General features: G+C 37.4%; 4 protein-coding genes across 4 annotated transcripts; 2 read left to right on the top strand and 2 right to left on the bottom strand.

Moving 5' to 3' along the window:
* The first annotated feature begins 294 nt into the window (after window positions 1-294).
* On the top strand, window positions 295-5,779 carry LOC113681037 (MYG1 exonuclease). The gene is made up of 8 exons (XM_027198095.2): window positions 295-632; window positions 1,318-1,603; window positions 1,892-2,122; window positions 2,739-2,817; window positions 2,914-3,036; window positions 3,464-3,610; window positions 4,504-4,538; window positions 4,635-5,779. Exons 2-8 carry the CDS (start codon window positions 1,350-1,352, stop codon window positions 4,861-4,863), a joined length of 1,098 nt encoding a protein of 365 aa, XP_027053896.2. The 5' UTR covers window positions 295-632; window positions 1,318-1,349; the 3' UTR covers window positions 4,864-5,779.
* Window positions 5,780-5,782: 3 nt separating this feature from the next.
* LOC113681050 (glucoside xylosyltransferase 1) lies at window positions 5,783-10,319 on the bottom strand. The gene is made up of 4 exons (XM_027198109.2): window positions 9,991-10,319; window positions 9,150-9,450; window positions 8,517-8,859; window positions 5,783-7,151 (listed from the first exon to the last, which is right to left on the bottom strand). Exons 1-4 carry the CDS (start codon window positions 10,239-10,241, stop codon window positions 6,850-6,852), a joined length of 1,197 nt encoding a protein of 398 aa, XP_027053910.2. The 5' UTR covers window positions 10,242-10,319; the 3' UTR covers window positions 5,783-6,849.
* Window positions 10,312-17,936, top strand: LOC113681006 (uncharacterized). The gene is made up of 3 exons (XM_027198062.2): window positions 10,312-10,419; window positions 11,855-14,237; window positions 14,657-17,936. Exons 2-3 carry the CDS (start codon window positions 11,942-11,944, stop codon window positions 16,291-16,293), a joined length of 3,933 nt encoding a protein of 1,310 aa, XP_027053863.2. The 5' UTR covers window positions 10,312-10,419; window positions 11,855-11,941; the 3' UTR covers window positions 16,294-17,936.
* On the bottom strand, window positions 16,718-20,457 carry LOC113681007 (protein kish-A). Its single transcript, XM_089190397.1, has 4 exons — window positions 20,320-20,457; window positions 20,112-20,221; window positions 19,157-19,191; window positions 16,718-18,269 (listed from the first exon to the last, which is right to left on the bottom strand). The coding sequence occupies exons 1-4, from the start codon at window positions 20,320-20,322 to the stop codon at window positions 18,199-18,201; spliced, it is 219 nt and encodes a 72-aa protein (XP_089046523.1). The 5' UTR covers window positions 20,323-20,457; the 3' UTR covers window positions 16,718-18,198.
* Window positions 20,458-20,521: the final 64 nt, after the last annotated feature.

Below are 20,521 nucleotides of genomic sequence, written 5' to 3'. Positions count from 1 at the left end.
GCGATGTAAACACGGAAACCATTTTACATTTCTTTTATAAAATAACTAATGAAAGAGGAACGAAAACCGTGTTTACATACGCTCATGTAAAATGGTTTTATGGCCAATCAGAGCGCGCGTACTATTTGAATTATTATATAAAAAGACTTTCTTAACTGACTCACAGCCTGGGTATGTTCTTTGTGTGTTCTCGAAATTTTGGTTTAAAAAAAGCTGATAGAAAAAGAAAGAAAAGAGTGTAGTCGTACCATGTGACACAACAAGGAGTTCCTGACAAACCAATCAGAAGAGCCTATTGCGAAGTAGTGTGTGAATTATCACCCTCGTCCTTACTATTCTACGAACCTCTAAACGTCGAGAAAGTAGGAATCGGACACTCATCATAAATCTTTGTATACTTACAGTTTGCCTATCACACTAAAAACGATCCAACGAAGGGGGCGTGTAGGAGGCGTTCCAGCTCACCATCCTCCTCACCCTACCCCTGTAAGAAGGCCACGCTTCGTCTCTGAACTCCGTTCTTGCCGATCGACTTATCTCAGTTGACGAGTTTTTACGAATCACCACGGGTTCCTTCGTGCACGTGTTGTCACGATCTGTCGGCGGGAAGGTGAGAGGGATACTCCACCGAGGTAAATGCAATCAATATCTGTTATTTAACAACGCTTTCGCTTTCTTCCTTGCCTTTGAGAAATAGCTACTTACGTAATGGCGACTCGGAGTCGCGTTTTTTTTTTCCAATGACCCTTAAAAAATGGTGAACCATTCCTAATGAACCAAGTGGAATGTCATCCGAGAGTTCTCCACGAACCGATTGCCCTGATCATCGATAGAGGAATTTCCCTTTCTGTTTCCTCATTGAGGAAACGGAAATAAATCGTTAAAGCACTTCTAATTCTTAGTTTGATGTAGCTTTAAACTACCACCTAAAATGTTCTCTAATTTTCGACCGAAAACAAAGTTAGCTGCATGGTTGATATCATACAATGCTGGGTCGATGTTTACTCTCCGATTCATGGAGATGCTTGGGTTCCTTATTCTTTTTTATTCTACTGAAAATTCAAACATGTGTCTTGAATAAAATTAGGATGAAAGCCACATGTTATGATCGTCAGACAGGTTTGGACCTATCACCCAGTTTCCCTCGATAATGTCTCCCAAATCCCCCCTACTCTCCACTTGTTAAATGATTGAATCATAGTTGGAGCATTGAAAAGAGATGCTTGGAAAATACCCAAAATTTTGTTTGGTGCAGAACTTATTAATTTTTCTGCAAATGATTACCAGTAATAATGATGGTAATTTTTTATTTTTCAGGAAATTGTGTGGGTTTCAGTTGGTTAGCAGTCATGGCTGAGTTAGAACTGAAAAATGACCTTCCAGAAGCCAAAAAACCCTTAATTTCACCTAAGATAGGTACACACAATGGAACCTTTCACTGCGATGAAGCCCTTGCTTGCTTTATGCTGAAACAGCTTCCAGAGTATAGACATGCAGACATTGTACGGACGAGAAATCCAGAAGAGCTGGAAAAGTGTGATGTTGTGGTAGATGTTGGGGGTGTTTATGATCCAGAGAAACATCGATATGACCATCATCAAAGGTATGTTAACTAGCTCTCCTGAAAGACAAAGAAATGGGTATAATTTTTTATATTTTCTTGGATGAATTTCACTCTGCTGCTCTGAGCAGTGTGTTAGTGATAAATTTTTTTATGACATTTTGGACATTTGTTCCTGAGCTTTAATCAATGGAAAAAAACTTGGGATGCTCAAATAGAAATAATGAGTAAATAAATGCAAGTTTATAAAAGCAACTAAAATATCTCCACACAGGATAATTGATTAATGTTTATCCACAACCTTTTTTCTTTTTCTTTTTTACCTGATAGGAGCTTTACAGATTGTATGAACACCCTTCGTCCAAGTAAGCCATGGGTGACCAAACTTAGCAGTGCTGGACTGGTTTATCTTCATTTTGGACATCGGGTGGTCTCACAAGTGTTGAAGACTAAAGAAAATGATGCTGTGACCAATGAGATCTATGACAAAATCTACGAAAAGTTCATTCAGGAAATTGATGCTATTGATAATGGGATCAGTCAGAGTGATGATGAACCACGGTATATGAAAACATTGGAGACAGTATTTAATCTCTTAACCCCTAAGAGTGACCAACATCTAATTTCTCCTTATAATACCACCCCTAAATCAAAATTTAAGGATACAAGAATAAAGGAAATGATCATGAACTAAATAAGCTCTTGATTGTTAGACAAATTCTCCTTGTCAGTTCCTAAGGAAATAAAAGAGAACAGTATGGAGAATATGCATACTGATGTTCGGGTGAAAAGGGGCACCAGTAACATGAAATACCTACTTTAGATACATTATCCTTTGATAATGCAGCAGGGCTGTTCTTGAATACCTTGATTTGACAATTAGGACCCAAGGGAGGGAGGGGTAGGTGTGACTTAAAAAAACCCAACAAGTAGTATATGTTAGTTGTGAATAAGCATTCATAACTGACTTATGCTTCTTGAGAAAGCCAAAAAATTTGACCAATCAGTTTTTACAAACCAGACTAAAAACACTTGACTGACAAACAGTTCCTCAGTTAACTCAGATGTTGACTTCTGTTCAGTTTGGTAAAGCAACAGAGTGACCTTTTTTTTTATACAACCAAATTATTTTTGATAATTTTACTGTTTTTAATGTACAGTTTTCTTAATAACACAGTTATTGCATCACAACAAACCTGAGCTCTCGTGTATCACATCTTAATCCATCCTGGAATGATCCAAATCCAAATGCTGAGGTTGGTGTTCCACTATGTCAAAATGTGATTTTTAGATTATGGTCTTACTTGTTGTTCATATCAAAAGCCTTTCAACTTGTTTCTTTTCTTCTATAGCTACAATTTCAAAAGGCTGTGAATTTAGTTGGAGAGGAGCTGTTAAATAGAATTTGTTACTACAGGGATGCATGGCTTCCTGCAAGGAGTTTGGTTGAAGCAGCAATAATGAAAAGAAAAGAGGTTAGCTTTTGGTGAAATTCCACTTCACTTGGAAGATTAGTGACTTTGAAAGCATAAATTTAAATTTTGTTCACATGATCTTTCAGCTTGCTCATGCCCTATGAAAAATTCTCATGAAAGCAGTCAGTAAATTAGTGTACTGGGTGATCAAAATATAATTTCTCCTATATCCAATACAACATTAAGCAAACAAATGATTGAAAATTTAAATTAGGGAATTAATAGCTGATCCAAAACCAAGTTATCTTAACTAACATCATAAGAATTGTGTGGCATACCGTAAAGAGAATAACTAATGAGATCTTGAGAGTGAAGGATTCAAAAGTGGATACCTTATCCTAGAGTGCCCCTAATTGGGAGAAAAAGATGAAACTGTCACAGTACTGAAAAATAAAAAAAAATCAGTGATTTGTAATTTCTTTGCAAGGTTGATCCAAGTGGAGAGATCATTGAGCTTCAAGAAAGGGGTTGTCCTTGGAAGGAACACTTGTTTGAATTAGAGAAGGACTTGAACATTGATGTACCAATAAAATTTGCCATATACAAAGACCAAAACAACAACTGGAGGGTGCAGGTGAGTTCCATGTTTATGGACCAATGATCCCCTTCTCTCCTCAAATCATGTATAATCCACAAAATGACAATTATTGCTCATGGGAGAGAGAAAAGCTTGGCATATACATTTAAACTCCCAGCCATGCAAACCACTTGTCAAGTAAGCTACAGCTGAACTTGTGTTAAGCAGTCACTTAATACAGGACGGGGTGACAACTTCATACAGGGTGACCACTTGATACAAGATGACCGACACAAAATACAATTAAAAAATGCCATTTTATGCCACTAAATGTAGAAAAACTTGCTCAAAAATACTAACAATATTGATTTTGGGAGATTAACTTGGATTAAAGTTTACTTGAAGGTGTGCTCTTACCTTTATTTGAGTGGCCATGCTGCTAATGACTGTTCAATACAGGTGGAGGGCAAAGTTGGGACTTCATAAAGGGTGACTACAATGGCTCAACTCTTTAACCCTTAAGAGTGACTGGCATCTAATTTCTCCTGACCATATCACTCCTGAATCAAACATTAAGGTTAGGAGAATAAATGAGCTGATCACTGACTAAGGAAGCTCTTGATCATTGGGCAAATTCTCCATGTTGGCATCTTAGGAAACGTTTGAGGACAGTATGGAGAATGTGCATACTGATGTTAGGGTGTAAAGAGTTAATAAAGGTGACCACTTAATAGTCTGAGGTGAAAATGTAAGTGATTTTGGTGGAAAAATTTGGGACTTTGAAAGCCAGCCGCTTAATAGTGCTTCTTAATCGGGTTCAACTGTACTTAGATATCTGGGCTTTGGTTCACTCTTCTCCTCTACCCTGTTATTGAGGTTTTTAACAGTTTTTAAATTTTATGTGAAGTTTTTGTATACAAAATTAAATTTTCAATTTGTTCTCTCTTCAGTGTGTTTCCGTGCGTCCTGATTCCTTTGTTAACAGGTATATTATGAGTCAATTTTAAAATAAAAGAAATGTTTAAATGAATTATGATGGTCATGCTTATTACCAAGTCTCTTCAATCTGTTTCTTTTTCAGACTTAGCTTGTTAGAGGAATGGCGTGGAGTAAGAGATGAACAGCTGAGTTCACTAAGTGGAATAAAAGGCTGCATATTTGTTCATGCCAGTGGTTTCATTGGAGGAAATGAGACAAGAGAAGGAGCTTTAGAAATGGCAAGAAAGACTCTACAGCACCGAGACAGTTTTGCAAATGGAAAGTGTTACTCTGATTCAGAATTAATGCAAGTTGAAAGCAAAGAAAATTAACATCAGACTTCCAGAGTGCATTGTAAAAATTTGATGTCATCTGTGTAATACTGTGCCAATAGTGATGTATGTGGTGTTAAGAACATATCTTGCTGAGGAAAGTGTGAAAACAACCACTAAAAAAAATATGTATTTGCTATGGAATTGTGTGTTTCACTTAAAGAGAAACTTCCACTAAGTTAGTCTGTGTGGCAGTTTTTATTTAAAGAAAAAACTTTCTTATCAACCTACTTCACATAAAATGTGTATGTGAATTTATTTTCTTTATTTGGAAAAAAAAAAAAAAAAGACGCAGAAAAATTTAAACTTACCCTTTTCCGCCCTAAGAGTGATAAGTATCTAATTTCTCCCAGTAGTATCACCCATGAATCAAACATTAAGATAGAGAGATTAAAGGAAATGACTGCAAACCACACTTAGCTCTTGATCATTATACAAATTCTCTTTGTTACTACCACAGGAAATGTATAGATAACAGTATGGAGAACTTGCTTACTGATGTTTGGTTGTAAAGAGTTAGAATGGTATTTAAAAAGAGGAATAAGAAAAGCCTTTCTGTGGAACTTAAAACTAAGTAAGTAGCCAAGCATTGGATGTTGTCCCTGAGTAGCATAGTGTTATAAAGTCAGACATGTAAATCAAGCGAGGCCAGCTATGCTATGATAATTTAGTTTTCTGAGCTTTCACCAATCTACAGCATCATCAGGGAATGTAGATGGAATCTTCAAAGATTCCATCTACATTCCAGCAAAAGCTCGGAAAACTAAATTATCATAGCATACCTGGCCTCACATGATTTACATGTCTGACTTTCTGAGAAAGTAGTTTTTCAGTTGTTACAATATGGTTTGGAAGTATGTTCAAGGATAATGTTTACTTGGAAGTTTTGGTATCCAATAAAAAAAAATCTACATTATACTTTGATTTGAAACTTTTTCATCTCAATTTTCTCGTAATAAGATCAACAACTTTGCCAATACAAATTGTGTAAAATCTTCTTCAGACATGAATGTAGCCTACATTACAAAGATTTTTAAAAAATGTGGGACATACAGGCTAAGCTGGCTATTGTGGAGAAAAATTTGTGTTTAAGTTATTTCTCAGTACCTGTCTAATTCATTCTATAATCAAGAAATTAGAACCCTCCTTCTAAAATACTAAGAGGCCATGGAATAATTTTGAATTTTTAAAATCTTTCATTTCTGATAACTCACAATCAATTTACTTCATGAACTGCACCATTTTTTAACTTTAAATTGCATCTTTTTCCCAGCTAATGAGGAGGCTACACTAATAACAAAACAACCAATCAGATTTCAAGGCTTGTTTAAAGTAACCAATCAAATTGCAGAAAAATGAAAGACAAAGGGTACTGAGGCAAATTTTGCAACTTTTGGTTCCAAAACTCTTACTTTTTCCCACCCAAAAATGGATGAATTTAATTTCACACCAGCTCAGTACTGCATCATATATTTGAACTGACCAAGTCCTGTACTTGAGCAATTTCAAAATGGATGTATTTTGTTCTGAAATCATACTTGTGATTTCAAATCAAACTTGCACTGCACGCTTGTTCAATTTTGAAATCACGCGTATGATTTCAGCCCAAATTGCACTTCACTCAGTTCAATTACCATTATTAAGCGCTAAAGTTCTTCACCTGCTTGACAAAGATATAGAGGAGGGGGTCCATACTCTAGAGAAAACTATAATATGAGAAGTCTTATTTACCCTTTCACCTGCAGGAGTGACCAAAAATGAGATTCTCCTGATGTCATTGATAAAATTGCCAGCAAAGAGGTGGGAAGAAGACAAAAATATCAACTAGAGTATTACATTTGATTAAATACCACATTCTCGGAGCTCAAATTATATTTTCTGGGTGAAGGGGTCCAAGAAAAATTGCAGAGAGTTCTCATAGCACTGCCATAAAATAATCAAAAGACATTTTTATTTTGAAACTTTAAAGTCTTGTGAAAGAAATACTCAATCTAAAAAAAGTCTGGGATATTTTAGAATGCTTTCAGTCATAGCTCCACAGTAAGGGTCAGACACAGCATTCAAATTTCCTTCCAAACTCTTCAGCAGCAATTTTCTGTCATCACCAGGTTTAAAGTCTTTCATGGCCATGTAAATTGCTTTAAAGAATAGTTGCTTGTCATTGTGGTATACCCCTCTGTTACCATGAACTACTGAAATGCCTTTGTTGCTGGCTGGCCCACAATTGTTTCCATACATGCAGTGGTCTGGACGATAGTTCCAATCACATGTATATGTGTATAGTAACTCTGCAGAAAGAGAATTTCAAGGATTTTATCAACAAATGCAGTGGTGGGTGAATTGTGTAAATAGAGCAAGTGGAGAAACATCCTACCACCAAAATAAAAAGTGGCTTAACCTTAACAAGTTTTCATCTTGATCTAACACCAAATTTCTTGCAATTAATTTCCTAGGAAATGTGTTGCAACTAGAAGGGTGAATTAACTATCAGATCTTTGGAGTTGAAGGGTTATGTTATTAAGCACTGAAAAGTTCAAAGGTGTTTCAAAACTGAATGTTGATGGAGGTGGTAGATGGTGAAAACAGTTGTTATGAAGCTTTAAAGCATGAGTTTGCCTGCAACACTCTGTATTTGCTGGAAAAGTTATTAACCCATCAATCGACATCAGATTTTGTGTCTTCACTGTCTTATGATCATACTAACTTTGGACAACTGAACAAATTTGTTTTAAAAAACTTCATTATATTGAATAAATTAACTAAAACATAACTAAACTTTGACTTTAAACAAAGAAAGAAATTACGCCATAAAAACTATTTTTGCTAACCCTTTCAATACAAAGATCTCATTCATTCAGTTATTTTAATTCATTACTGTCTACCAAAGAATTCTTAGGATATAGTTCTAAGAATTTGGTTTTGGATCAACAAATAATCCCCTAGTGCTATTTTCGTAAACCCTCATCACTTGTCTGCTTGATACCATGGAACCTCAGGGAATTGGTTCATTATATCAAGGATTTGTTATATCAAAAACCTAAATTTAACAAATTTGTGGAAAAATAACCAAATTGTTTGTTATATTGAGGGCTGGTTAATAATTATTATTTTTAATTATAGTTATTTTATTTTATTTTTTTTTTGTGATGTGATGTCACACTACCCAGCACTTTGGGATTGGAACAGTTAATGTACTTTAATGTCTATATGAAGCTGCAGTACACTGTACAGGTCTGTTCATAACTACAGCAAGGAGGACAAATTTCAGTGGAAGTGACACTGGCAAACAGAGAAACAATGACAGATTTTGATTCTTGTTAGTCTGGTCACATTTGAAAAGACACATGTTGACATTTGTTTGTTGACATTTGGGATTTGTTATATGTTTGGGCTTCTGGATTGTGTTCATTGTAACAAGGATTTTGTTATATCGAGGTTCATTATACCAAGGTTCTTTCCTATACGTTTTACAATAACTTATGGCCAGGCTGAAGAGCATCATTCATTACACTGAGGATTTTGTTATATAGAGGTTTGTTAAATCAAGGTTCCACTGTACGGTAGTGATATTGAAGGAGAAACATTGTTATGGTCAGGTATAAGAGTTAAAGGATTAAAACAGTCATGTAGTACCAATAAAATGAAGTATTTACCAGGGTGATCATGGAAGACAATATTCAAGAGATCTTGGTCTCCCCATGTTATGCTGAGTTTGTACTTATGGTATGCTTCTAGAATCTTTTTAGTCCAGTCAAATTCCCGCATTCGTGTCAAGTTCATGAGCATTACTCCAGAGTTCATTCCATTTTTCCCATAAAAAGGATGACGAGCAAACCTTGGATACCAGGAGAGTGCTTTTTCTTCACCCTCTGGAGCCATTGAGGCAAGCTGTTTATCATCAAAATGGTTAAAATGGTCCCAAAGATTTTCCACTGGTCTGAGCATGAGAACATCAGTGTCTAAATACAGGACACTATCAACAGAATGCAAAACATCCTGGGGAAAGTAAAAAAGAAAAAAAAACATGAAAAAAGAGAAAAAGGCAGCATATCTTTCCTTGATGTGTGGAAATTTGTCAGAAATGTTATTCGGAATTTTGCATTCGCCTCAGTGAAGGAATCTATGAATTTTTGGTTTAATATCTTTTTTTCCCTAGGTTCAATTGTTTGACTTGAATAGGTATGAGAAAGCGAAGTGAGTAAGCTGCAGGGGAAATCTTTGCTTCAGCAATCTCACTTGCTACTCAAAATAAAGAGTTTGCTGATAGGGTTCTAAAATATACTTACCAGAAGAAATAATCTTTGTGCTGCACATGGCTTGAAAAGTCGTTTCCACACCTCAGCATTTTCTCCAGGAGGAAAGTGTAAAGAGTAAAGTTTTAATAAGACTTGACCAGATTTAACAGAGGACCATTCCCTGAAAATGTTTTTTAGTTCAGAATGAAGGTTATCTTCTGCAACAACATGAAACTGTATAGTTCTATTTGTGAATAAAGTGGTTGACTTGAGCATTGTTGTTGCTTCCACAGACCGCTCTCCACAAATCACAGAACTTACGTGGATATTAGAAGAGAGTGAGGTGAATATTCTGTGGAGAAAATACAAAATATTTAACCATTTAACTCCTATCAGTGACTAACATCTTATTTCTCCCTAACATATCACCCTTCAATCAAACATTACAGTCACAAGAATAAAGGAAATCATCACCTATTAAAGCTCTTGATTGTTAAACAAATTCTCCCTATCAGCTCTTAAGGAAATTTATAGAGAGCAGTATAAGGAGAATACGCATGCCGATGTTTAGGGAGTAAAGGGTTTAGAAAGCTTGCTGTCTGTAAGTTCTTGGCCAAACTGTATGCATACTTCTTAGTTTTAGATAAAAAAAAAACCTTGATGAAAAAGATTTACTTTTCTTTTTAAGCTGGAGTTCAGCGAAGAAGCGAACCAGATGACATCGAGTAAATTTAGTAAGCAGCATCCTATATTCACTGAACTGTACCAAATAAACAACTTAGCTTTACCCGACATCAAACCTGGCTCAACGCAAAAAAAAAACTTAGAGGAGTTTGCTTTGTGAAGTTAATTTTTTTTCTTAATTTCTAAAATCCCTCATTGTGATCTTTACCTTTTAGTCGGTTTATAGTTGATCTGTTCCCTTTCAGGTTCTGATTTTCTTTTCGATGGGACTGCTTCGTGGACTGTCGTGGCATGATTATTAATACCATCGTAACTAATTGATGACTCTTCAGCGTTTGGTAAAATATCTGCATCGGTTTCCTTTACATAAGAAATTAACAAAACAAATTCCAAAAGTACTACGATAACTAAAGCTATGCCAAGTGCCACTGCTATCTTGGAGAGAAATTTAAATCCCATCTGAGGTTCATGGCGTGAAAAGACAACACCTGAGCGGAAGAAAAGCGGAAAGTAAACATCTGACTTGGTAGCCGTTTCTACTTTGTAACCACACCTTGGGCAAGTTTCGTTTACGCTTCACATGGAGTCGTGATGTTTCGGCCAGAACGAGTCGAATTTTGCCAAAATTAGCCATAAGGTAAGATCATTTTTCTCTTGAAATGCCACCAAATGTTAGTTTTTAGTCTCAATTTTTCTTTTATGAACGTTTTTTCTTAAAAATAACGTAAAAGGTGAAAAAACTTGCGCGACTCATATGCAAAGAAGGCAACGTGTAGGCCTCATGAAAATGGCTTGGTTTTTCCCGCTTTAGGAAAGTGCTTCATGTTCGCTGTTTTATCTGCCTACATGTGAGTTAAGAGGCGATACTCAACCTATTGAACCCCCTATGTGAAAAGTGGTTGTGAAACACCGTGTTTTCTCTAAGTTATAGAGGCGTTATATAACGATTTGGGTTTTCAGTGAAGCTGGAAGCGCCAAATATGCAAAATTTCGTAACGTTTGCCATGGCTCGCCGAGGGCACGTGTGTTAGCGTGGGAATCGATTTCTAGGCCATCTGAGCAACATATTCAGTTCGATTTACATCTTTCGATGTTCCGAAAAGAAAACGTTTTCGATTCGTATTTGTATCTACATCTGTACTTTAAAAAAACTTTTTAAGTGCTGCAATGGCTTCTAGTTAAACCTACGGTGTACTGCTGAGTAGCTAGATCACAAGACCTGTTATTTGCCACTGTTTTCTAACAAACTAACACTCCTTTCCTTCTTAATTTCAAGTCAGAAAATGTACAGAGTGTATACCACCCTTGCATGGTCTTAAAATAGTAAAATGCCCTCAGTCTTTTCTTCAAGTAGTTCCACATGGGAATCAAGGGCGAGCTGCACTCCGCATAGTTTTGCAGTATTATTTGACCCCCTGTATCTCTCTGCAAAGTAGAGGAGGGTATGAGCTATGTTTAAATTACAGAAAAACATGGCTTCATAGTTTCAGAAACTTTTACCAGTTTAGCTGAATCATTTAGCTAGAAAGACAGTGACATTTGGAATATGAAGGTCCTCAATTAGACCTAAGATCATCTTTTGAGTTATTAACCTCATTAGAGATGTATAGTCACTTGGTACAGCCTTGTAGTCACTTGGTACAGCCTTGTCTGCACTCTTCAAGTGGTTCTCTACTCTCAAACCAAAGGTTTGAAATTCTGATTTCATGTCAGCTTAGTTATGCTTACTGATCTATCCCTTACACCTGCCAGAAAAATTCAAATCATCATAGCTGTCTTTGACAATTTTTTTCTATGCTCCTTAATCACCATGAGCAAAGATAAGTCCATAAAAGTAATTCTAACTTTGCAAAATGTTCAGCTCTTGAAGCTAAGGGCTTGTGACACCAATTTTTGTAACAGCTTTAGAAATACAGCATATTTAAGAATTTTCAGATCTCTTTGGATGCAATAAGGTTCTCTAGGAAGAGTGCAAGAAATCTGAGAGGAAAATCCAACATGTTTGACTCAAAAAATAGTTAGGAGGTCTACATGCCTGTTTATATTTCATCTTAACTGTTATCTTTTTTTAGATCTTGTTCAGCCTATGAAGTACCTTCTCCAGCTGTGCACAGGTAATAGAGAAGTTCAAAAATAGTTTACTGTGGACCAAGTTAAAGATGCAGAAAGAAGGGCTGAATATAGAGACTGCAGATTACCTCACCTCGCTCCTCCAGAGGTATGATGCCACAGAGGGTGGACTCCCCCCACAAGCAATTCTTGCACCCATACCAGTACCTGTTCAGAGAGAAAATCCAGGACCACCATCTCCAAATGAGTTTCTTGTGCCAGCTGTGATACTTTGGGATCCTCTAAGCCAAGTCCCCAGCTTGAAAGAGCTAGCATGTCCACATGAAATCCATGATAGTGAAGTTTGTCCATTAAGAGCCCATACCAGCAACAAGAACAACTATGGGCGATGGAAGGCTTCTAGAGGAACTCAAGACATTCCAAGAGCCCTTTATTGCTGTGATGGTAACACACTTTTGGTGAGTCGCCTGTACACTTGCAAGAAAGGTCATAAGATCATCTCTCACGATCCACGCCTCATGGAGAACATCCCACCAACATTTCAAATCCCATTCTACCTGTTACACAGAACAGGTTTCACGCATGAGTTGGCCACTTGGGTGCATTCGTGTGTATTTGCTGGGATGTCATTTCATGAAATTGAGGAAGTTTTGACGCAGAGGCATCGTGATGCATATGAAGAGCGTAAATGCAAATATGATGCAGCAGTTAAGGCCTATCTTGAAAGTAATCCTGATCATCACCCTGAAATACGTACATTTCCAGAATTCAAGACTTCACAAGTGCCATCACTTGAGACCACCATGTCAAGCATTGTGCACATGTTTGAAGGTAATGAGCTATTCTATATACAGAGGATGAGCGAATGGCCAGCTAAACGCATCACTGCTGGCTACTACTTCAAGGTGGCCACAACAATTGGAGAAAAACTGGAAACAGCTGGCAAATGGATCACACACTTTAAAAACATGTATACTGTCATGAACGAGAAAGGTCAAATCATCGCATGGAAGTTTACCAAAGAGAAGGATCTGAGTGAAGTGAAAGACATCTTGATTGGATTGCAGCAACGTTTCCAGATGCAGGGCAGACAGCTGGAAATGATTCTTGTGCCAGAATGTTGTGAAACAAGAGACCAGTTTAGTGAAATATTTGGTGCAGATGTTCCTGTCAAATTGGAACTTTCTAAAGCTGTCCATCGAGTTGTCAGGAAAATCCCTGCAAAGAAAAGAGAAGAGCATCAACTGACTAAAGCTTGTGTTCGCGACTTTGCCCTGGCCTTACGTTATCCAACAGACCGCGGGGACATTCGCCATCAGGAAACTCCTCCACCTGGGGTTGTCACTGAAAACCTTGATGCTTTTGTGGAGGGCTGGAAGGAGATCATCGAAGGGAATGAACGCATCTTAACTCTGGCAGCTCAGAGGCAGATCATGCAGCTACGAACTCATGTGGAAGGAGGATGTTTGTCAGATATTCCACCCTCTCAGGGAAGTGAAAATGTTGACGAGCTTCACAGCATTTTAAAACCTGTGTTGGAAAGAAAATTTCTGAATGCTGACATGGCACTAGCCCTTATTTCGACACTTCTGTATGTGTGGAATGAAAGGAGAGCAAATCAGCTTCCCAAAGGAGCCCTTGTGCGGCCAATCTCAAAGTACCGAGGTACTTTAGAAGTCAGTGGATTCACACCAAGTGCAGAAAGATTTGGGATTGTGAAGAGTGATGAAAATGATGGCAATGATGTCACCTCCTCTGCCAATTATTCATTTGATGTTCTTGCTCTGCAGTGCCTGATACTGGATGCCTTTGGTGGAAATAAAGAGCCAGAGATAGAGCAAAAAGGCACTGACAATGGCTTAACCCAGAGTGTCCTTAAGAAAGTAATTGCTAAAGCCTCAAATTTATTTTCAGTGTGGGAGATCCTCAAGACACAGGCTGTACATGATGTATCACTCAACCCCCGACTTATGCACCTGATGGCTTGTTCTTTGATCCTTTTCAGTCGCAATGAATGTGCAATCGATGACCGAGCTAACCATGAAGTACGTCTCAATGAAACACTGCGATATTATCAGTTGATGGTCTTCTCAGAAAAGAAGGACACACCGGAGGCAGATGGATTTTTTACAGCAGTCAGTTCAGGTCTTAACTCTATACTAAGAAGTGATTTGCCAGAAACTGAATCAGTTAAGCAACATCTTGCTTCCATTGGATACAATACTCATGAAGGCAGCAGTCTGGAGGAGAACGTCTTGGTTCTGCGACAGTTGATTAGTGATGAGTGGCTTACATGTGAAGAAGAGTATAGTAAATTACTGGTGTCGCACATGATTAGCTTTGCTGAAGAAGCCCAAGCCTTCAGAGAAAGAGGATACTTCAAAGGTATAAAATCTTTACTTGCAGTTACGCGTTTAAAGTAATGTAAAACAGTCAGTTCAATTTTAGTATCTGAGCAACTGCGCATGCACCTACCCCTCCCCTAGTCAACTGATAGCAAGCTAGGGTTAATGTTTGGTAAGGGGAGGGGTAGGTGTGCAATTGCTCAGTTACTTACATTGATGCATTTAGTCAAACCTATAAGTGGCACCCTTGGAAATAGCAAATGACTGGTTACGTGTTATAGACCTCTGAAGCAATTGTAATGCATGTCCTTAACAAAATTCCAACTAATGGATACAGTGTTTAGGTGAAAAATGCTGTAAGGTGTTTTAAGTAAGGTTAAACATTTCTTTCTATTTATAAAGCAACCAGACATTTGCAGAGAGTTTACTGCATCTAATCTAATTTTCAATCCATTTTAGCTGAGATGTCCAATCTTCTGCCAATTGCTGCAGCAAAGGTTTTAAAAGTGCCAGTCATAGTGTTCACTTCCCTGCAGCAGTTTCCAATTGTGCCAGTGGTACCATCAGATGCTATCATTATTGGTTCCTGTGTGCATGTTGCTTACAATGCAGCTGGTTTTGGAGGGTTTTATGATGTTGGCACTTACGTTAGCAACTCCATTGTGCTACCAAAGCTGATGACTGATCCTTTGGAGAGGCGCAGAGATAGTAGAAAGCGTTACAGGGAGAAGATGGCATTGATGAAAATTAATCAGCCTGCAAGAAAGAAAGGAAAGAAGCCAAAAACACCAAGTTCACAGAATGACAACCAGAAAGAAAATGAAACACCAGCAGATCCAAATGATTCTGTTGCTTCACAACAAAGTGAGGATTTGAACGGCTCTGCAGTTGATGGTTTGGAACATGAGACCTCCGTGAATGCGGCAGTTCAAAACACAGGTGGGGAGACTTCACTGGATACATCGGAGATGGAGAATGCTACAGATGAAGGAGTAGAAGCTGCTGCAAACCTCATTGAAATGGCATACAGTGAGGCAGGGGTCAGTGAGGAAACCATGGAAGAGGCTATTGCAGACAGTGTTATTAAAGATGACATCTTACCAGCAATGGAATCAGCTGCTAATGAAGACCAGGCAGTTCCATTGCAGACAGCAGACCCTCAAGAAGACCAGACTGTCATGGATGATGGTGAAACAACAACTGAAGTGATATCTGAGAAAGACCCTGTCAAAGAAAGTGTCTCTGAAGTTGTTACTGAAGATGCAGCTACTGAAGCTGTAGCAGAGGATGCAGTCAGTCCATCAGTTAATGGTGAAACCCAACCAGACCATGTAGAAGGAGGAACACCTGCACAAGAGGCAGCTGTTAATGCTTCTAACAAGTCTGAAATCATGATTACACCCACGTCTAGCAGCAAGGCCTCTGTTCAGGGCACAGAAATGGTTTTGACTATCCAAGAGGGTGTGAACATCCAGAAACAGACCTACTCCTGTAGCTGTGGCAGAGGAAGTGGAAAGAATGTGAAACGCACTCAGTTCTGCTTGACTCTGGAAGGTGGTTACCTGACACGCTGTGCCTGCTATAGGAATGCATCTGGTTGTTCTCACAGATGTCGTTGCTACCTTTGCTGCAATCCATATGGCACTGCTGAGGCTGCAAGGGCTACCAAGCCACCTCGCCAGGTCCGGCGTTTCCGGCCAAGACACAAAGTACAGGTGATTAAGAGTCGCTTTCCAAGTCTAACATTTGCCAGCACTATCCCTAAAACTGAGGGTATCCAACTTGGATCCAAGTGGTTAGAGGTTGACTGCATGGCATTTGAGTGCCTCATCGCAGCTATGAGTCATGCTGGATTGGAACTGACTCCAGAGAAAATTGCTCTAGAGTTTGAGAGGCTTTGTAACATGTCTAAAGATGATGGAGGGATCTTAGGGAATGCTATACAGTCAAAAACAATCGTTGACATAACTCAGCAGCTAGAGGTTGTACAGAGGAATATCCGCACATTTGAAAACTTGTACAAAAAACAAACTGAACTGAACTGGTTTCAAGGGATGGAAGTGGTGTTCTCAACAGAAGTGGTTGTGTCTTCATAGCTCAAAGAAAAGCTGAAACAGCAGCAGCACGTCATGTTAAAATGAGAAAGGCTGGGTTAAATATTAGTGATAGACTGAGAAAGCTTATAAGGATAATACATGTCCATTTTGCAGGGGGTATCCTTGCAGAATACTACATAGGAGTACTTAGCTGTTTGCCTTTCGCATGGTTAGTTTGGAGGGTAAGTGTTCAGGGCTCAGGTCTTAGGGTAAAGAATCCTATACTAACTTTTGCTGGACACCTAACCCCAGCCCCCTTGTTTTCACCAAAGGATGTTTAATCATCTGATTTACACTGCATATTACCAAATAGTATTCAAATTGCTGCTATATTTTAGTAACTTTAAGTCTGGTAGATGCAACAACTTAGAGAGGTACCACTGACAAGGTCATAAAAATGCTCAAAAAATCACTCAGTTGAAACTACTCTATCTCCAACTGTATTCAATTTACCTTTACATAATTATTCTGTCACAACTATTACAAATATTATTGCAGTTTCTAAGTAACAGATTGGTTTACAACAGTTGCTGAATGTTAACGACAAGTTCAGCTTAATTTATTTCAAAAGAGCTTGATATTGTTGAGCACAAGAAAAATTTCATGAATTTAATGATGTGTAGCTTCAAGGTTGCAGTCAGTTTAGCAATGGTGTGTGCAAGAGGAATATACACATTTTATATGTGCATTCTATTGGTCAGAAACTGTTTTGATATCACTCTTTATGGATATTTTCAAGTTTAAGAAGATACTGAAACAACATTTGTAATTAGCCTTTTTTAGTAACTTTTGCCTCAAAACAACTTCACTTTTCAAATCCGACTTTTAAGGGCTTGGCACTCTTGAATTCCACGACAAAAGCCTCCAGGCACTCAGTGATACTTATATTATAACAGCTGTAGACAATTCATGTAAGTCAAGCACTGAATTATGAAAGTTAATCAAAGTGATTAATTAATTACTAAAGTGGGTACCAAATGGGTGATTGTTAAATCTCCTAAATTGACATGAAATTGCACCTATTTTTAAAAGGTGTTGCATGTTTGATATGAGCACGTCAGTTTTAAGATTCACCTAATTACAAATTTGACTTTGTATGTGCTTTTCTTGTTTTCAATGATGATTATTTACTGCACATCACAATCCATAGGAAAAACTTCTTTAACCCTTTAACTACTAAATGTGACCAAGACAGAATTTCTCCTAACAATATCAGTACAAAATCAAGCCGACTAGTGATGAGAAGAAAAAAATATCAATCTGCCAATTATTTAGTTAATCCAATACCAAATTCTCAAAACTAACATCAAGAATTTTAAGGCAGACACGAAGGAGAACTACTTAAGAGATCTTGAGAATGAAAGGGTTAAGGAGAACAGTTTTGTCAGTTGGTTGTGAAGATGCTTTTTAAAGAGATTGCTGGCAGCTTTAAATAGCAATAATGTTTCTCCTCAACAATGTTACTGTAGCATGATGATTTAAGTAAAGCAAAAACTTGCATGCTTGGGTGAAGTGGTCATATTGTGTTGTAGTTTTCAATATTACTCTTCTCTACTTAGAATGACTACTCATTCTAGTTTACATGTAGTTTTAAGAGTTTGGTTGACATTAAGGTATTATTAAATAAAATGAAAAAGAAAATCTCTTCAAGCATTTGAAATTATATTACTTCATTCCCTTTGACTCTGTTTTTTTCTAATTGATTTTCAGGATTGTAAAAATGATTTTATGTTCCTATTTCACAAAGTTAAACAATACAATATACTACAACCATGTCTTCCCACTTCTGGGTTATATTGTCCATGAATGTCATAACATCTCCTGTCACTCTATCTTGCAATCCCCTCCTTATGTACCATGTACTTTCTGCTGGAATTTTCATAGGGTGACAACTGAGAAATCTGCTCACTGCCAGAAAAGAATACTTGCAGCCATAGCTAAGCAACAAACAGCTACGTATGGACTTTTTCTTTCACCTTTTGGAAAAATAACAAAAGATCAATTTAATGGTCACTAGCAATTAAAACCCAATCAACAACCTCTAACTTAACAAGTTTAAGAAAGTGAACAAAGTTTTAAATTAGCTTGAACTGTTACCAGAAGTGTACAATACTCAGTGCACAATTGTAGTCAATATCATGATGTATAATTCATGATTTACATTCTCTTGGATTCCTTAACTCTTTTAGTTCATACATTAGCATTTATATGTTCCATACTGTTCTCTATACATTTCCTAGAGTCCTGACAAGGAGAATATGCTGCTAAAGTTTGCCTTTGAAGTAATTATCATTAGGAGGGTTGTTATTTCTGACTGAGATCATTAAGTTGTAGCTGCTTATTATAACCCTTCCACCCCTATGAGTGACTAGCATCTAATTTCTCCTCACAATATCACTAATGAAATAAATATTTTATGTCAGGAGAATAAGGGAAATGATCACCAACTAAAGAAGCTCTTTAACCCTTTAACTCCCAGATCAAATTTGTCATTCTCCTTACTGTCAACTATACAATTCTTGTAATGTTAGTTCAGAGAATTTAGCATTGAATCAACTTATCCCCAAATCAACATTTTTCTTTATTCTCATCACTTATCTAGTTGATCTTGTATTGATATTGTAAGGAGAAATTCTATCTTGGTCACTCATGGGAGTTAAAGGGTTAATGTACAACAATTTCTCCTTGTCAGCACCTTAGGAAATGTCTACAGAACAGTATAGAGGATATGCATAGTGATGTTAGGTTGTAAAGGTTTAAATTATCATCAACAAGTAAAAGTTTTCCATTTGTTGCACATTTTTGGGGGGCTAATTTCTTAATGCAACATTGAAAGGCTTTCTTTCTTTAGGTCTAAACTTACCAATTCTTGCTGCTTTCCAAAAGATCCCTAATAACCTATCCAAGAGAAAAAGGAAGATTCCAGTAACTGAACAGTTCATGCCAATTGTCCCTTTCTTGAGATCCTTCAGGAATTCCAAACTGGGATGTTAAAGTTTTAACCTCCTACATAAATGTTTATCTCATAATCTACTGACCACTGTTGCTAGGAAGCGAAAGAAAGCTTGCTTCTATCACTCAATGTGTGTCGTAATGCTGATAATTTACATTTGAAGCATATAGACAATTCCACTACCTCTAGGGAAATTTAAAGGATAAAATTATTTCTGTAGTTCCATTTGTGTTTTAATGGACCTTGACTATGTTGTCATCATAAAAATGCAAAAATGCAACTTAGTCAGCATCTTGCCAGCTTAACCTTAAGTTTGGTCAGTAACAACTTTTCCAAAATAATAAAAACTAGAGGCTTCATTGGACAAAAGGTCAATTCTTTAATAACAAGAAGATCATTTATTAACAAAATATGATGATTAGGAAAGACTGACCACATTTCCCTTTCTTAAAGCGAAATTTTAGTGTTGGAAAGGAATTTTTCCGTCTATCAAGAAAGAAAAGAATTACCGGCCCTGTGTCTGTGAATCACCATTCGCTTGTGATAAGGACAGATGTAATTCGGCCCCCAAGCTCCAGCATTCACATACACATGTTTAAAAATGCATTGTACTTGCGCAGTTAACGTAAAAACCAAAATTTTTTGTTACAAACGCACTGATGTATCAAGGACATCTTCATTATCAAATTCACACTAAAATGAAAGGAAAGTGACATTTTAGCGTAAAATCGTGTTTCCGACAAATCCACGTCATCACAGACACGGAGCCGCCGGCATGACACACTGGCGTCACTTATCACTCACTGTTGTTGTTTGAAACAGATAAAGGAGGCTCTAAGAACAGCAAATTATTGCGATCGCTTACCCGTGTTTATTTTTGTCCAAAAGTGCCGGGTAAATCGATCGAATATAGGCACATGTACAAATTAGCAACAGTACAACTGTTAGGAGACTTTGGAAGTTGAAGATGGCAGACTGCGGATAAAACACAACAAATAAAATGGAAAAATGTTGTCTATGGACAATCCAAGAAAATGATCAGCTTATATTTTGGGAAATGATTTCTGCCTTACCATGTTTGTCTGCTCAAAATCCTCACCTCTTCAAGCCACAGTACTGCTTTGATACTGATCTTCTCTCTTTGATTTTACTTACATGACGTACCATCTAACCAAATGCAACTCCGCTAACTTGTCCATAATGCGAACGAGCGGGGAATGGAGACAACCGTGTGTAGCCTAAACCCAAGAAACCCACTTTTCTCCGTTTTCAAGG

The sequence above is a fragment of the Pocillopora damicornis genome, chromosome 12 (genome assembly GCF_964200805.1).
Source record: "Pocillopora damicornis chromosome 12, jaPocDami1.2, whole genome shotgun sequence".
Lineage (NCBI taxonomy): Eukaryota > Metazoa > Cnidaria > Anthozoa > Scleractinia > Pocilloporidae > Pocillopora > Pocillopora damicornis.
The sequence above is the reverse complement of the archived record's forward strand: the minus strand, read 5'-3'. Positions and strand labels throughout refer to the sequence as shown.